Source organism: the organism of the source record quoted next, unplaced genomic scaffold (genome assembly GCF_019419815.1).
Source record: "Pyrus x bretschneideri cultivar Hongxiangsu unplaced genomic scaffold, Pyrus_bretschneideri_v1 Contig10, whole genome shotgun sequence".
Lineage (NCBI taxonomy): Eukaryota > Viridiplantae > Streptophyta > Magnoliopsida > Rosales > Rosaceae > Pyrus > Pyrus x bretschneideri.
In genome coordinates this window covers 4982128-4999647 of record NW_025999391.1, presented here as the reverse complement: position 1 = coordinate 4999647, position 17520 = coordinate 4982128, and the positions used below count along the sequence as shown (strand labels likewise).

Here is a 17520-nt window from a genome sequence, read left to right as displayed (position 1 = left end):
ATACCAACACTTATGATTCTGATCTCTATTAAGAAGATAATATACATAATAATACAAATAAATGGTGAAAATTACATTTTTATTTGATATAACGATATACACTAAAAATTGTGATGGAATAAAGCCAAACAAAATTAGAGGGTTATTTCCAGCGTTTTCCTAATTCAACACTTGGCAACCAAAGTAACTCCACGTGTGTGCGGTAGATAATACGTCAAAAATCCATCCGGCAAGAATAAAGAGACTCTATCTCTGTCTCTCTCTACAAATATGAATCTACTCGTCTGTCTCTTCCGACTCAGTAAGGTACGACAACATGGTGTTAAGGAGTAAGATTCGCTTTTCTTCTATTTTCTTTCTCTTCCTTTCTCTTTTCTTATATATTGTTTTTTGTATAAAAATATTAATATGAAATATTGACATAGTTTAATGGTAATCGTTCAAGTATGAAGGAAATAGAGATTAAGAAGGAAGAGAATCATTCTCCGATGTCAAAAACTTATGCAAGTGGTTTAGTACGATAGCTATGGAGATGGAGGAGGAACTTTTGCTTTAAAAAGTTCTCTATTTTCTTTCTTCATCTCCTACATATCTCCTTTTATTATTTTGTAAATTTGACATTACTCTTTGAAAATATATTTTCTTTAACTAAAACCTATTCCCTTTTGTTATCTTGATTAAAGCTCATGCACTATGCTCCAACTAAGTAAATTCTTTAATTAAGTTTGACCTTTTCAAATTGTGTATTTTCCGAATGCCTAAACTACCCTATTAAAACTTGGATTGAAATTTTGGATCAGTTACTTGTTATATCCATTTAATTAATTATATTTATTTTACAAAATATTTCATGCCATTCATTGTATATCCAATGTATTAACTTTCAAAATTTTGGATCAGTTACTTGTTATAAGGTGTCGATTGAAAAATAATTACTAATTTCATGATTTTGTGCATTAAATATACAAGTTAATTCACCAACCAACACAACAATAAACCTAAAACAGCTTCAGCTCTTGCACATATACTCCAATCCCTAATGCACAAAACAAAAGCTATATGTTCCGTGCAATTTTTACCTACAAAACCTGTTACATCAAACCGAATTTCAAGAGTCTAATTTACTTCCAAAATAGTCTAATTTACCTACATGATTTATGTGCATTAGATTACGAGTTTATTTAATTGCCTACAAGCACAAACCTACAACATTGAAACATTATCTATATCACTAATTTTTATTGGAATAGGTAAATTAATTTAAAGGTATGTAAATTAGTATAAATATTTTATAAGTAGGTAAATTAATTTATAGGGAGGTAATTTCATGATTCAAACAATTTTTTTTAGAAAAACTAATGTAAATGTCTAAAAAACTTTAAGTTTTAACGATAATGACAAAATAAAGGATAAAGTGAATAATATCAAGTTTGACTTTTTTGTGTAAAAATGTAGTTTTTCGTTAAAGTGAATAGTACTGCGAGTTTTTCGTTAAAACTCCTTTTTTTTTTCCTACGAGAGATGTCTATTTTTTTAATATGGTAAATTACATTAGCATCAGGATCCTCTCATGAGCTTAGGAGGTTGAGCTTCTTGAGCAAATCATACGGGCCGTTGGATCAAAATCCAACGGCTACAAACAGGGGACTCTTCTAAAAGTTATAATAATTGTAGCCGTTGGATTTTAATCCAAAAGGCCGTGTGATTTGCTCAGGAAGCTCAGGAGAGGATCCTGATCCATTAAATTATATATGTTACTAATATTTATGATACAAGAGATGTAAAATATCCATATGGATTTAATTGCTCATCATAATTAGGATGAATAATAACATTTATTAACCAAATTAGGATTTTGTGGCATAAGTTATAAAGGTGTTGTAATAGTTGGTTATACATTTGTCGACATAGCAGTCTATTTGAAATTTGGGTTGAATTTGAATGTTTAAAAATAGATGGGTTTTTGTTTGAAAAATAAGAGTTTTAAGAACTTATATCTAAAGAACCTGCTTGTGGAATTTATGTGTATTTTATTCATGTTAATTTGTTTTTTTAGCAGCATGCGGAGGTTCCGACTCCCTCTCCGAAGAAAGGAGAGGTTTTGTTGAAACTGCACGCAGGTGCTATAAAACCCAGGTGATTGGAAAATTCGGAAAGGCATGTTTCGGCCCGTATAAGTTATAACCCCGAAAAATTCCTCACACACCTGGTAAATAATTCTGATGTTTTTGCTTGCAAGAATTTCACTACATACTTTTTGTTACAAGTTACAATCAATCTGTGCTTGTGAGTTACTTTTTCTTACAAGAATTTCCCAGCAGTAATTCTGTGCCTGTGATATACCGAGTAAAAAGATATTTGACAGTCCAATTCATAGCACCTAAAAAACTGAATAAATTTTAAATGCTCTGTTTGTTGTTATAAAGTCAGATTAAGTTGACCGTATTGGTGGGAACTTTGGCCTTCTTTTGATGTCTAGGATTGGGTTGTAATGGACAACTTACTGGATTCAATGTACGTCAATGAAAAATTTAGTGTTGTCTAAGTTGAACTGTTGAAGTTAAAATGAGGATTAGTCATGGAGGAGACTTAATCTTACCATTTCTGTGGGGATAGAAAGGATAACTTAATCCTCTATGACAAAACAATCATCTACCTTCAACTTAGACAACATTCAAAAGCCGGCATCCAATTTTTCATTCAACATTCATAGAGTCAAGTGTGTGATCTCTTACAGTCCAATGCTTGACACAAAACAAGGCCTTTCTTTTTAGAATGATCGATCATCCTCTTCATGAGCCTTCGAGTAGATTCGATAGTATTTTGGAAGATGATTTCGTTGGCCTTGTTGGAGAACAATTTAGAAACAATAAAATAACAGAAATACAGAATCAAAATACTTATACTTTGTTATTCACAAATACTTGCAATACAGAATGCAATAACACAATAATTACAAAAAATTAATATGATACTAACTTGAATGAATTGAAGGTAGAGGTTAGCGCAAACGCTATATCCTTCGAACAGTATTTTCGTTCCACTCGTGTGCTTGTGGTTCTACAACGTCTGCTTGACCAGGATACAACTACCTAATTCTACAACCCGCACTGGATTATAAAATTCTAGCGAATTGCTTTGTGTGTTTACTCTCTGGAAAATTTGTACGGAAGACAAAGGAGAAGAAAAAGATAATAATTGATGGAAATGAGGACTCCAGCTATATAGGCTCTTTCATACATCTTCAAACACCTTTTGGATGTATCTGAAGCTATACAGCTCTTTCCAAAAAGATACAACTTTTTCCAAGTTCTAATTATTAAGAAAAATGAATAAACCTTATATAAAAGCCAATGAAAAAATATTGTTGACCAATATGAGACAAAAGGGTCTCAAACTCCAACTGGCCTTACCAGTCATAGATTTGTGGAAGTTTGCTTGGGCCCCCTTTTCACCAAAAGAACCCGCTTTCTAGTTGTTCCGCCTCCTTTTACGACGTGTTTGTGCACTTAACATTGCAGTGCAGTGCTTGTCATTAGTGTTTGGTAATTCCACTGATGTGTGTAATCTACTCGCTTTTCGATATGTTTCCTGCACCGCGCTACTTAACGTTTGAGGTACTTTGACAACATTCAGCTGGTGTTATAAGTTGCAACATGCCAATTGCTGTACAAGCAAGGTACAAGGTACTGGGTGTGACTGGTTACTCCATCATTTTAAAACTAGGCGTGCCGAAGAGACGCTTTTTAAAAAGTGGATATTGTAAAGTAAGCATAATGGTTTACAGATCATATCGTGTTTTCAATGAAACTTCTCAGTTACACTTTATCATATTTGTAATCATAGAGAGATTTTTCAATGTGATAGGCACACGAGGTGATACATTACGTGTCGTTATATAAATGGTGAAATACGTGTGTTAAAAAGTTAATAATTTAAAAAATAAAATTTCTCACCATTTACATAAAAACACGTGGTATACTATCTGTATTCCCGTCACAACAAAAAAATTCTCATAATCTTGGGAGATTTTTCTGTCTACTTTTTAATGATTTTTCTGATATTTCTACGACCTAGTTTGGTACTGAGGTGATTCTGAAAAAAACTGATATAAAAAAAAGCTGGGAGCTGTTTTTGTGTTTGGTAAACATTTAGCTTCAGCTTTTTTTCACAGTTTTGGGTGAAAAAAGCCAAAAACAAGAAGCTGCAAAACCCAGCTTTGAAAAATCGTTTTTTTTTCACATCTGTTTTACATAAAAGTTTACCAAACACTATAATACTGTTTTTTTTTCAAAAGCACTTTTACAAAAAAGTTTACCAAGCACTCTATTGCTTTATTTCACAACCGCTTATTCTCACAGCACAGCAGAATCAGCTTTTTTTCAAAGCACAGCAATACCAAACCAGCCCTACATTGAAAGGCGAGTTGTTTGGTGTTAAGTTATCAATGTCTTTGAGTTTTTAGATTGGTAGGTTTTTGTTGTTAACATTGTCTAATGATATTAACAGCTACGGATCTGGCTGGAGAGGCTGTAGAGGTTGGACAAGGAGTGCAAAAGTTCAAACCGGGGGACAAAGTTGTGGCATTTCTGATCCATGCCGTGAGTGTTCATCTGATTCCTTTTTCCGGTCTTGAAGGAGAAATTTTTTATTGTGATGCAAATACAAGTGGTACATCATGTGTTTTAATACAAGTGGTGAGAAATGTTAGTTTTTTAAGTTATTAACTTTTTAACACACATATCACATCATTTGTATAATGACACATGATATATTATCCCATGTACCAATCACCCTGAAAAATCTTTTGTCTTGAAGAGCTAATTGTGCATATAAGACGTTTCCCATTTAGAACTCATTGATTATATTTGCTCAATTTTCGTTGTCATCTTACATATGGATAGAATGGAGGTGGATTGGCTGAGTACGCTACAGCTAGTGAGAACTTAACAGTAGCCAGGCCACCTGAAGTATCAGCAGTTGAAGGTGCAGGCTCACCTGTTGCTGGCATTACAGCTCACCAAAGTCTCACGCAAGCTGCTGGGGTCAAGCTGGACGGAAGCGGCCAGCAAAAGAACATATTGATTACTGCTGCCTCTGGGGGCGTGGGTCAGTATGCAGTCCAACTAGCAAAGCTCGGTAACACGCATGTTACAGCCACTTAGGGGCAGATGAGGTTCTTGACTACAAGACCCCAGAAGGAGCAGCTCTGACTAGCCCATCTGGTCGGAAATATGATGCTGTGGTCCACTGCACAACCGGCATCCCCTGGTCAACTTTTGAGCCTAATTTGAGCGCCAACGGAAAGGTCATAGACATCACTCCTGGTCCAAGTGCTTTTGCTACTTTTGCTCTGAAGAAACTGACATTCTCGAAGAAGCAGCTGGTGCCACTGCTTATGAATGCCAGGGCGGAGAACTTGGAGTATATTGTTAAGTTGGTGAAGGAAGGAAAGCTCAAGACAGTGATTGACTCGACGCACCCTCTTAGCAAGGCTGAAGATGCTTGGGCTAGGTGTGTAGATGGACACGCGAATGGAAAGATTATTGTCGAGGTTAAGTAAACAAGATATAGAATAGTGCTATTCACACAATTTTTGTTAATTTACATTATTTGATTTGACGGTTATAGATTGAGAAAGATGTGTGAATGGTAAATAAATGGATGTGGTTGTCATGATCCATGACATACAAGTCTTAATGTTTTTTTGGCGGTATGTAAACTTCATTTGTGCTTTATGATATCTCCCATTGATGTGTGGGTGTTTGTTTTGTAAATGATAAGGTTTGGATTTAAATAACGTTCATTTTGTTGTTAACTACGGTTTACAGTCGGCAATGTTAACTACGGTTCAGGTTGTGAGTTCTAAACTTTTGCTCCCTCATCGACCTACCCCTTGGGGTTGTTACCTGTCAATTTTTATTATTATTGCTGGGTGTCAATTTTGTCCCATTATAAATACTTACAAGATTTTGAAATTGTATTAATGGATGTGTTTATTTAATCGTCTGATTATCTATTTAAATTAATAATATGATAGATGTAAGATGAAATAGGCTAATCGAGTTACTCTTCCTTCACGAGTTCCAACACTAAAGACTAGTTTGGTATTGTTGTTTTTTGAAAAAAATATTTTTGTTGTGCTGTAAGAATAAATAGTTGTAAAATAAAGTTGTTGAGTATTTAATAAATTTTTTGTTTTTGTAAAAATCCTTTTAACAAAAAAAAAAAACAATATTTTAAATATTTGGTAAACTTTTATATAAAACTGTTGTGAATATGTTAAATGATTACAAAGACTATATTCAACAAGTTATTATTGTGGTGTGCTATCTTCACACCCTGTTTTACTTCTCACACACTCCTTGATAATTTCTGTTTGTTGATCTTCTTCAATTCATCCGATCCGATGACCGAAAATTAAAAAAGTGTGTGAGAAGTAAAATAAGATGTGTGGATATCACATCCTTATAAAAAATTTCAAAGAGAATAATGCAAGGATAAAAATTGTAATCTTGTGTAGTATACATGAGTATACTTATCATTTGAAAGTTTCATTAAATAGACACTATTCACAATACTTTGAAGAAAATTTTTTTTTTTGAAAAAGCATAGTAGCATGGTAGACCATACTTCTACTTTTTTATTGTCATTAACATAGTTTTAAAAAAGAAATATTTTTCTTTTATTTTACTAAACACATTTGGTGTCCAAATTTTTTTAATAACTTTTTTTTAAAAGCACCACAACTTCAAAATAGTTCTAAATTTATTTTTATATAATGATATATTTACAAGTGAATACAGTTTGAAGGGGATCATCTCTGGAACCTTTCCACTTAATTCATCAAGTTTGAGGATTCAAACTATTGAAATTTGATTTAACGGTTAAAGTTATAATAACTTTAAAAATAAATCTTTGTTTGTAATCGTTGGATTAAATTTGAATAACCAATTCTCAGATTTGAAGAATTAAGAGGAAGCAATTGGAAAGGATTTCTTTCCAAATAAAGTCAATCAAAATCAGAGGGTTATCTCCGTCGATTATCATAATTCAACACGTGGCAAACTGAACTAATTCCAAGTGTGGTTGACAAGACGTCAGAAACCCAATCCACAAGAATCTAGCAACTCTCTCTCTCTCTCTCTCTCTCCTCTCTCTACAAATCTGAATCCTGTCTCGTCTGTCTCTGCCGATTCAGGAGGGTACGGCAACATGGCATCAAAGCTTTGCCAGGCGGTACAGTACGACAGCTATGGCGGAGGAGCTTCTGCTTTAAAGGTTCTCACTTTTCTTTCTTCATCTCCTACAGTTTCCCTTTTGTTATTCTGCAAATTTTTTTGGTCTTACATTTTGTAGATTTATCTCATATGTTTTACCTTCTTTGATATTTCCTTCTGGAATTTATGTGTATTTTATTCATGTAATTTGTGTTTTGCAGCATGTGGAGGCTCCGGTCCCCTCCCCGAAGAAAGGGGAGGTTTTGTTGAAACTGGAAGCAGCTGCTCTAAACCCAGTTGATTGGAAAATTCAGAAGGGCATGCTTCGGCCTCTTTATCCCCGAAAATTTCCTCACATACCTGGTGAATGATTCTGCTTTCTTTGCTTGCAAGAATTTCACCAAATTCATTTTCTTACAAGTTACAATCAATCTTGAACTTTCCCAGCGGTAATTCTGTGCTTGTGAGTTCCTGAGTAAATAATTTGACAGTCCAATCATAGCAGCTAGAAAAATTAATAAGATTTTAAGTGATCTGTTTGTTATAAAGTCAGATTAACTTGTAGTGTCTAGGATTTGGTAGGAACTTTGGCCTTCGTTTGGTGTCTAGGATTTGGTTTGGAATGGATAACTTACTAGATTCAATGTACGTTAAAGAAAAATTGGATGCAACTTTCAAATGTTGTCTAAGTTGAAGTTAGAAGGAGGATTAGTCATGGAGGAAAATTAACTCTTACCGTTTTGTGGGGATTGAAAGGATAACTTAATCCTCTGCGAGTCTCTGACTAATCAATCATCGATCTTCAACTTAGACAACATGTGAAAGCTGGCATCCAATTTTTTGTTCTACATCCATTGAGTCAAGCGTGTTACCTCTTCCAGTCCAATGCTTGACACCAAACAAGGCCTTTGTTTTTAGAATGATCGATCATCCTCTTTGTGAGTCTTCGAGTCGATTAGATAGTATATTGGAAGATGATTTGGTAATGCCACTGATGTGTAGTCTACTCACTATCCGATAAATTTTCTGCACCGGGCTACTTAAAATATTGAGGTACCATGACAACATTCAACCGGTGTTATAAGCTGCAACATGCCAACTGTTGTACAAGGTACTGGGTGTGATTGGTTTGCTCCATCATTGAATAACTAGGTGTGCGGATGAGACTTTTTAAAAAAACTGAATATTGAAAAGTAAGCATTATGGTTTAAGGATGATATCGTGTTTTTAATGAAACTTCTCATTTACACTTGATTCCTATTTGTAATCTTGGGAGAATTTTCTGGTGCTTTTTTTTTTTTATGATTTTTCTGGTGCTTGAGTTAGATGGATTCTGAAATAAATTTGTGTATTGATTTTTAAAATGGCATTCATCTATTCCTACATTGAAAGGCCAGCTGTTTGATGATTTAAGTTATCAATGTCTGAGTTTTTAGACTCGTAGGTTTTTGTTGTTAACATTGTCTAATGATATTAACAGTTACTGATGTGGCTGGAGAGGTTGTAGAGGTTGGACAAGGAGTGCAAAAGTTCAAACCAGGGGACAAAGTTGTGGCCTTTCTGAGCCATGCTGTGAGTGTTCATCTTATTCCTTGGGTTACTTTTTCCCCGTCTTGAAGAGCTAATTGTGCATATAAGAAGTTTCACGTTTAGAACTCATTTATTATATTTGTGCCTCATTTTTCGTTGTCATCTTACATATGGATAGAATGGAGGTGGACTGGCTGAGTACGCTGCAGCTGGTGAGAACTTGACAGTGTCCAGGCCACCTGAAGTATCAGCAGCTGAAGGTGCAGGCTTACCTGTTGCTGGCCTCACAGCTCACCAGTGTCTCACGCAATCTGCTGGGATCAAGCTGGATGGAAGCGGCCCACAAAAGAACCTATTAATTACTGCTGCCTCTGGGGGCGTGGGTCAGTATGCAGTCCAACTAGCAAAGCTCGGTAACACGCATGTTACAGCCACTTGTGGAGCTCGTAACATTGAATTTGTCAAGAGCTTAGGGGCAGATGAGGTTCTTGACTACAAGACCCCAGAAGGAGCAGCTCTAACTAGCCCATCTGGTCGGAAATATGATGCTGTGGTCCATTGCACAACCGGCATCCCCTGGTCAACTTTTGAGCCTAATTTGAGCACCAACGGGAAGGTCATAGACATAACTCCTAGTCCAAGTGCTTTTGTTACTTTTGCTCTGAAGAAACTCACCTTCTCGAAGAAGCAGCTGGTGCCACTGTTTCTGAATGTCAAGGCTGAGAACTTGGAGTATCTTGTTAAGTTGGTGAAGGAAGGAAAGCTCAAGACGATAATCGACTCTACGCATTCTCTGAGCAAGGCTGAAGATGCTTGGGCAAGGAGTATGGATGGACACGCGACTGGAAAGATTATTGTCGAGCCTTAAGTAGACAAGATACAGGGTAGTTCTATTCACACGCCCTTTGTTAATTTCTGTCTTTTGATCCTTTTCAATTCATTCAGCTCGACGGTTGGAAATTGAGAAGGGTATGTGAAAAGTAAATAAAGGTGTGTGGATAACACCACTCATGTATATATGTGTTAGTGTTTCTTAAGTGGTATGTAAATTTCATGTTTGCTTTATGATATCGCCCATTGATGTGTGGGTGTTTGTATTGTAAATGATAAGGTTTGGATATGAATTAATGTTAATTTTATTGTTAAGTACATTTTATAGTGAGTCTGTTAGGTGTGCATCCCATACATCCTATTATATTATGGCTATTTACATTTTACACCCTCTATATTTTTTCGCATTGCCCCCTAAGGTTTTTACTTTTACCATTTTATTAGTCTTTAAATCTTCATTAAGTTGATGATACGGTGATTATGAAATTCATAATTGCGATGATTTGTAAGTTACATTTGCATCACATTGACCGAAAAACTCATCAGCTTAATGAACATTAATACGTTCAAATATTCAAAAGATATAAATTGATACAATTTTAAAAATCATGTAAATTGTAGTTAGCTTACTATATTAAAAAAGAAATTTCAACGAAAAATTTCAGGTACTCTTTACTTTAATGAAAAATCATATTTTTATACTAAAAAGTCAATCCGGATACTATTCACTTTACCTTTTATTTGAATCTTATCGTTAAAATTTAAAATTTTCAAACATTTTTCATTAATTTTTCTTATTAAAAAGTCAGTACTCTTCGCTTACAATTTTCTTTTTTTTCGATATACTCTCCGCATACAATTTTTTGATCATAATTTTTCAAGAAATAATGTTGGATGACCTTTTAAATTCTGAATAAGTGCATTTTTAGGTCCTTAAAATGTGCGATACAATGCTATAGTATTTAATCGATTTGAGGTCAATATATATTTGACTTCGTTTTCACTATTTAATCGATAAGTGATCAATATTTAATTACATAGAATTTCTTAAAACACTAAATTTTATATTTTGGTAATAAAAAAATCGAAAAAAAGTTGTTTTTTCCGTCATTCACATCAATATAACACTTGGCAACTTGCTGTGCGTCCACGTCTGGTATACAAGACGTCAAAAGCCCCTCCCGCAAAGAATCTAGCAAAACACACACGCACTCTCTCTCGCCCCTCTCTACCTCTCTGCCGACTCAGGGTATGGCAGCAATGGCGTCGAAGCTTATGCATGCGGTTCAGTACGACGGCTATGGCGGAGGAGCTTCTGGTTTAAAGGTTCTTTCTTTCCGATTGTCTCCTTCTTTTCGATTCTCTATTTTCTGTAAAAACATTATTTTGTAGATTTCTCATGTCTTTTATTCTTATTGGTGATTTTTGCTTCTGGGATTTCATTAATGCTCAATATTCTTCGGTGTAAAATGAAAATGTATTACTTGTATAATTTTAGGCCCTGAAATCCCAAATAAATTAAAAAAAAAAAACCGAAGAAATGATTGAGGACCCGTGAGAAAATGCTGCAATGTATATGTGCCCTTGATTTTGAAGGGCAATAAAAATCGATGGAGAAAGTAGTACCGGTGAGAGCTACCTTAAAAAATTGTTAATGCAAAATTGTATGTCTGTTGCAGCATGTAGAGGTTCCGATCCCCACTCCGACGAAAGGCGAGGTTTTACTGAAACTGGAAGCAGCCAGTATAAACCCAATTGATTGGAAAATTCAGAAAGGCATGTTGCGGCCTTTTTTGCCCCGAAAATTCCCTTATGCACCCGGTAATTTCTGTTTTTCCTGGTGTTTGATTAAGTACTACAGCGTTGAACTGATTGATAAATTTACCGGAATTTGATCAGTTTCGTGTCGTTGGGGAGAGTTGTGAGGTAGATACATTAGCAACATTCTGAAACAAATTATGCTCCTATATTGCGAGACGAGTTGTTTTGTGGTTTGTACACTCTTGTTTGTTGACATTGGCTAATGATATTATTGAAAACAGTTAGTGATGTTGCTGGAGAGGTTGTAGAAGTTGGACAGGGGGTCCAAAAGTTCAAACCTGGCGACAAAGTTGTGGCATATCTTTCCCAAGCTGTAAGTGTTCGTTTTATTCCTTTGGTTAAATTCTATCTTCATTTGTTTATCACTGCCATCATCTGTGGCTCACTTTTCTTTGTTGTCGTATAAAAGGGAGGTGGACTGGCCGAGTACGCAGCAGCTACTGAGAACTTGACAGTGACCAGGCCACCTGAAGTATCAGCAGCTGAAGGTGCAGGCTTACCTATTGCTGGCCTCACAGCTCACCAGTGTCTCACGCAGGCTGCTGGGGTCAAGCTGGACGGAAGCGGCCAGCAAAAGAACATACTGATTACTGCTGCCTCTGGTGGTGTGGGTCAATATGCAGTCCAATTAGCAAAGCTTGGAAACACGCATGTTACAGCCACTTGTGGAGCTCGTAACATTGAATTTGTCAAGAGCTTAGGGGCAGATGAGGTTCTTGACTACAAGACCCCAGAAGGAGCAGCTCTGAATAGCCCGTCTGGGCGGAAATATGATGCCGTGGTCCACTGTGCAACCGGCATTCCCTGGTCAACTTTTGAGCCTAATTTGAGCGCCAATGGGAAGGTGATAGACATTACTCCCAGTCCAATTGCCTTGGTTACTTTTGCTCTGAAGAAACTCACCTTCTCAAAGAAGCAGCTGGTGCCGCTGCTCATGAATGCCAAGGCTGAGAACCTGGAGTATCTCGTTAAGTTGGTGAAGGAAGGAAAGCTCAGGACAGTGATTGATTCGACATATCCTCTGAGCAAGGCTGAAGATGCTTGGGCTAAGAGTATCAGTGGACATGCGACCGGGAAGATCATCGTCGAGCCTTAAGTAGACAAGATGTAACATCTTACTGATAATTTTAATGGAATGTAAACTTATATCTTCATGTACTTAAACAAGAGTTATCTCATACAGGTGGTTGTGCGCTTTATGATATGTCTTCCAATGATGTGTTGGTCTTCCGTCTTGTATTGCAACTGACACGGTTTGGATCTAATGTTCATATTTTCCTGTTAATACACTAATTCTGATAGTTTCCTGCAAACATTTATCTTTTACAAGCTTTGTTTTGGTGGACTAATCCAAGGGTTATTGTTAAGTAAATATTGTTGGGGTTGATGTAAATATGTTAATTGTTTGGCTGTGTGTCCCAAAGAGATTGCTCTCTTTGAAGAAGTGGGCATAATGGTTACAGATTAGCTCATGTTGTGGATAAAATTATCCTCACATTTATACTTTTAACTTTAAAATGGATGAATATTGCTCCTATATTGCAAGTTGAGTTGTTTTGTGGTTTATGCATTCATGTCTGTGAGTCTGGTAAGTTGGTATGTTGACATTGACCAATGATGTTATTGAAAACAGTTACTGATGATGCTGGAGCTAGAGGTTGTAGAAGTTGGAAGGGACCTAAAAGTTCAAACCGGGCGACAATTAAAGTTGTGGCATATCTTTCCGAAGCTGTACATTTTCACTTTATTCCTTTGGTTAAGGTCGGTCTCCATTTGTTTGTCACTGCTATCATCAGTGCCTCACTTTGTTTGGTACCATATAAAAGGGAGGTGGACTGGCCGAGTATGCTGCAGCTAGTGAGAACATGACAGTGACCAGGCCACCTGAAGTTTCACCAGCTGAAGCTGCAGGGTTACCTATTGCTGGTCTCACAGCTCACCAACCTATCACGCAATGCAGGGGTCAAGCTCGACGGAAGTGGCCGGCAAAAGAACATTTTTATTACTGCTGCATCAGGTGGTGTGGGTCAGTATGCAGTCCAACTAGCAAAGCTCGGAAACACTCATGTTAGCCACTTGTGGAGCTTGTAACATTGAATTTGTCAAGAGGCTTACGGACAGATGAGGTCCTTGATTACAAGACCCCAGAAGGAGCAGCTCTGAATAGCCCATCTGGTCCGAAATATGGTGCTGTGGTCCATTCTGCATTCTCTGGTCAACTTTTGAGCCTAATTTGAGTGCCAGCGGGAAGGTCAAGTGCCTTGGTTACTTTTGCTCTGAAGAAACTCACCTTCTCAAAGAGGCAGCTGGTGCCACTGCTCATGAATTTCAAGGCTGAGAACTTGGAGTATCTAGTTTCGTTGGTCAAGGAAGGAAAGCTCAAGACAGTGATCGACTGGACACATCCTCTGAGCAAGGCTGAAGAACTTGGGCTTAGACGATAGACATGCAACTGGGAAGATTATTGTCGAGCCTTAAGTAGACAAGATACACCTAGTGGTTTTTAATGGGATATGCAAACATTATGTACTTATCTAGAGTTGTGTCGTTTGTTATATCTTCCAATGATGTGTAGGTCTTGTATTGTAAATGATAAGGTTTGGGATCTAATGTTCATATTTTCTTGTTAATAGATTTTGGTTGTTCCGTGCCAATATTCTCCTTTACAAGCCTTGATTTGGTGGATGCGACTCTTCGTTCCGCCTCTCTGATCATATGGCCCCTACACAGCTAAGGCCGTCGTTTGTGTGGTGGTGGAGAGTTTTCAGTTCGTACTTTCTCACTTGTGACTTTTCTTTTCATCACCTTTTAGGACTAGAATTCTTTCCCCTCCTCTTTTCTTTCCTTTCCCTTCCCTCATTTCACATTTTCTATTTTGTCTCTCTTTTTATATAAAATTATATAAAATATCGATGTGACTTAACTGTGACCGTTCAAATCGGAGAGGAGGAAAGGGGAGGAAAGAATCCGTTGCAAATTCTGACTTCAACTTCTTCTTCTGCAAGGCTTGACTTTTCATCCGTCTGACTATACTCAATAAGCAAGTCCTGGTTCTGGTTGTATATTGGCCTGCTGGCTTTATATATATATATAGAGATTGATATAAATGGCAACTTAAACATTAATATTTTAACACTTCCGACTAGAGTTTGCATGGCAGGCATGTCGTCGAAGCTTATGCATGCGGTGCATTACGTCGGCTATGGTGGAGGAGCTTCTGGTTTACAGGTTCCTTTTTCTTTATCTGTTACATTTTTCCTTTTATTTTTTTTTCTACGAAATGCTTAATATTCTTTGGCGTGAAACCAAAAAAAACAAAAAACTCAAGTTATATAAGGGAAAAAAAAAAAAGAAGAGTTTTATAATTTTTGTATCGGTATTTTATTTATGAAATTTGTTGCAGCATGTAGAGGTTCCAATACCCACTCCGAAGAAAGGCGAGGTTTTGCTGAAATTGGAAGCAGCTAGTATAAACCCACTGGATTGGAGAATTCAGAAAGGCGTGGCACGACCTTTTTTGCCCAAAAAATTTCCTCAGATACCTGGTAAGTAATCAAGTTGATCATCTTGGTAGGAACTTTGACCTGTTTGGTATCGAAGATTGATTGAAACTTGAAAGGGATAACTCTACATTCTAAGGTATGTTATAAAAAAGAGATACACGTCAACAACTCCCAAATGTTATTTCAGTTGAAGTTAAAGAATGGATTAGGTTTCCTACTTGAATAACCCATCTTTTACCTTAAACTTACAAAACATTTGAAAAGTTTGACATCCATTTTAATTCATGTCCAGCCCTTGACGCCAAACAAGGCCTTTGTACATGTATATTTTACCTGTTCAAAGTATTCGAAGTTGATGTTGGTAAAAACTGTTTGACAAGGACGGCATATTTTTTAGTGTGTTTGATATACGGGACACCACATTTCATTCTACAATTAGAGGGACACTTTAAAAAATAAAAAACTTTCCTCCAATTGTATAATAACATGTGATATTCCGCCCTGTGTTTTGGGCATTTTGAAAAATCTCTCAACAATAATTGAAGACTCGAGCTTTTTACCTGCCTCCTTTTCAAAAGTTTTCCTTCTATGATTATGCAGTGCTTGTTTTGCAAATTTTCTATCACTACCTGTAGAATCTGGTGAAGTTTAGTTACTTAGGTTTGTTAAATTCTTCAATAATCACCCTGTTCCAGTCAATTAATGTTTGAGGATCCTTCATAAATCAATTGGTGTCATATAAGCTGCCGCAGGCCAGGCAATGTACTGATGATAAAGTAAAGTTACCAAAATTTGATTAATTACGACAACATTGAATTGATTAATAAAGTTACCTAATGTTGATTAATTACTAAGGCGTTTGAAACAAAATCATGCACTACTCGGTGTCCCAAAGAGATTGCCCTCTTTTAGAATTGGGCATAAAGGTTACAGATTAGTTCATGTTGTTAATAAAACTCTCATCATACGTTGAAGTATTTGGAGAGTTGTGAGGTAGATAAATTAGCTGGTTATGAAACAAATTTATGCTTTGACTTTAAAATGGATGGATATTGCTCCTATATTGCGAGACGAGTTGTTTTGTGGTTTATGCATTCACGTCTGTGAGTCTTAGGCTGGTAGGTTGGTTGTTGACATCGGGTAATGATATCATTGAAAACAGTTACTGATGTTGCTGGAGAGGTTGTAAAAGTTGGAGAGGGCGTCCAAAAGTTCAAACCGGGCGACAAAGTTGTGGCATATCTGACCATCGCTGTGAGCGTTTATCTTATTCCTTTGGTTACTTTTTCACCTTTTTGAATAGCTCATTGTGCATACAAGAAGTTCACCATTTAGATCTCGTTTGTTATATCTATGCCTCAATTTTCTGTTGTCATCTTACATATGGATAGATTGGAGGTGGACTGGCTGAATACGCCACAGCTAGTGAGAACATGACAGTGGCCAGGCCACCCGAAGTTTCAGCAGCTGAAGCTGCAGGCTTACCTATTGCTGGCGTCACAGCTCACCAATGTCTCACGCAAGCTGCTCGGGTCAAGCTTGACGGAGGTGGCCAGCAAAAGAACATATTGATTACTGCTGCCTCTGGCGGTGTGGGTCAGTATGCAGTCCAATTAGCCAAGCTCGGTAATGCTCATGTTACAGCCACTTGTGGAGCTCGTAACATTGAATTTGTCAAGAGCTTAGGGGCAGATGAGGTTCTTGACTACAAGACCCCGGAAGGAGCAGCTCTGAAGAGCCCATCTGGTCGGAAATATGATGTCGTGGTCCACTGCACAACCAGTACCGGTGTTCCCTGGTCAACTTTTGAGCCTAATTTGAGTTCCAACGGGAAGGTCATAGATATCACTCCCGGTCCAAGTGCCTTTCTTACTTTTGCTCTGCAGAAACTCTCCTTCTCGAAGAAGCGGCTGGTGCCGCTGTTTGCTGATGTCAATGCTGAGAACCTTGAGTATCTTGTTAAGTTGGTGAAGGAAGGAAAGCTCAAGACGGTAATCGACTCGACGCATCCTCTGAGCAAGGCCGAAGATGCATGGGCTAAGAGTATCGATGGACATGCAACCGGGAAGGTCATCGTTGAGGCTTAAGTAGAAGAAATATAGTCATGTAACCTCAAACAAGTTATAAATGCAAGAGTTGTCTGATACAGCTGCTTTAGTTGTGTGCTATATGATATTTCTAATAGTTTAATGTGTGGGTCTTGTATTGTTAATGATATGGATTGTTTGATTTATGTTCATTTTCTTGTAAAGTACATTTGACAGTGGTTTTGATTTGAACAAGTTATATACGAAGTTGGCCGAAGATCTTTGACATCCAATTTCTATTTAATTTTCCATCCAAAATAAAATGACCATGTTAATCCAAGGATAGATGCACATTGGGACCAGTGTTTGATGTAATATTTATTTCATATTTCATATGTGAGAATTTTTTAATCCTTTTTACATAATTTCACTCACGTGTATTTGTGGAGAGACTACACCTTAGGATCTGAGTGAAAATTTGAGTGATATATGTGAAGACTAGAGTTGAGGCGAATTTTATCTTTAGCATTTGAGTATGGTGTCTTTGAACTCATGAGACATGGAGTAATATTTTTACACTTTACACAG

The 17520-nt window shown here is 36.8% G+C and overlaps 3 protein-coding genes and 2 pseudogenes across 3 annotated transcripts; all 5 read left to right on the top strand.

Annotated features, from left to right (window-relative positions):
• The first annotated feature begins 270 nt into the window (after positions 1–270).
• LOC103940027 lies at positions 271–5631 on the top strand (annotated as a pseudogene).
• A 1500-nt stretch (positions 5632–7131) lies between these two features.
• LOC103940008 (quinone-oxidoreductase homolog, chloroplastic) lies at positions 7132–9901 on the top strand. Its single transcript, XM_009350086.3, has 4 exons — positions 7132–7281; positions 7442–7583; positions 8701–8792; positions 8929–9901. Exons 1-4 carry the CDS (start codon positions 7216–7218, stop codon positions 9616–9618), a joined length of 990 nt encoding a protein of 329 aa, XP_009348361.2. The 5' UTR covers positions 7132–7215; the 3' UTR covers positions 9619–9901.
• An 845-nt stretch (positions 9902–10746) lies between these two features.
• LOC103940009 (chloroplast envelope quinone oxidoreductase homolog) lies at positions 10747–12619 on the top strand. Its single transcript, XM_009350087.3, has 4 exons — positions 10747–10907; positions 11261–11402; positions 11624–11715; positions 11812–12619. The coding sequence occupies exons 1-4, from the start codon at positions 10833–10835 to the stop codon at positions 12496–12498; spliced, it is 996 nt and encodes a 331-aa protein (XP_009348362.2). The 5' UTR covers positions 10747–10832; the 3' UTR covers positions 12499–12619.
• Positions 12620–13225: 606 nt separating this feature from the next.
• LOC103940026 lies at positions 13226–14034 on the top strand (annotated as a pseudogene).
• Positions 14035–14388: 354 nt separating this feature from the next.
• On the top strand, positions 14389–17220 carry LOC103940010 (chloroplast envelope quinone oxidoreductase homolog). Its single transcript, XM_009350088.3, has 4 exons — positions 14389–14630; positions 14806–14947; positions 16068–16159; positions 16297–17220. The coding sequence occupies exons 1-4, from the start codon at positions 14556–14558 to the stop codon at positions 16990–16992; spliced, it is 1005 nt and encodes a 334-aa protein (XP_009348363.2). The 5' UTR covers positions 14389–14555; the 3' UTR covers positions 16993–17220.
• Positions 17221–17520: the final 300 nt, after the last annotated feature.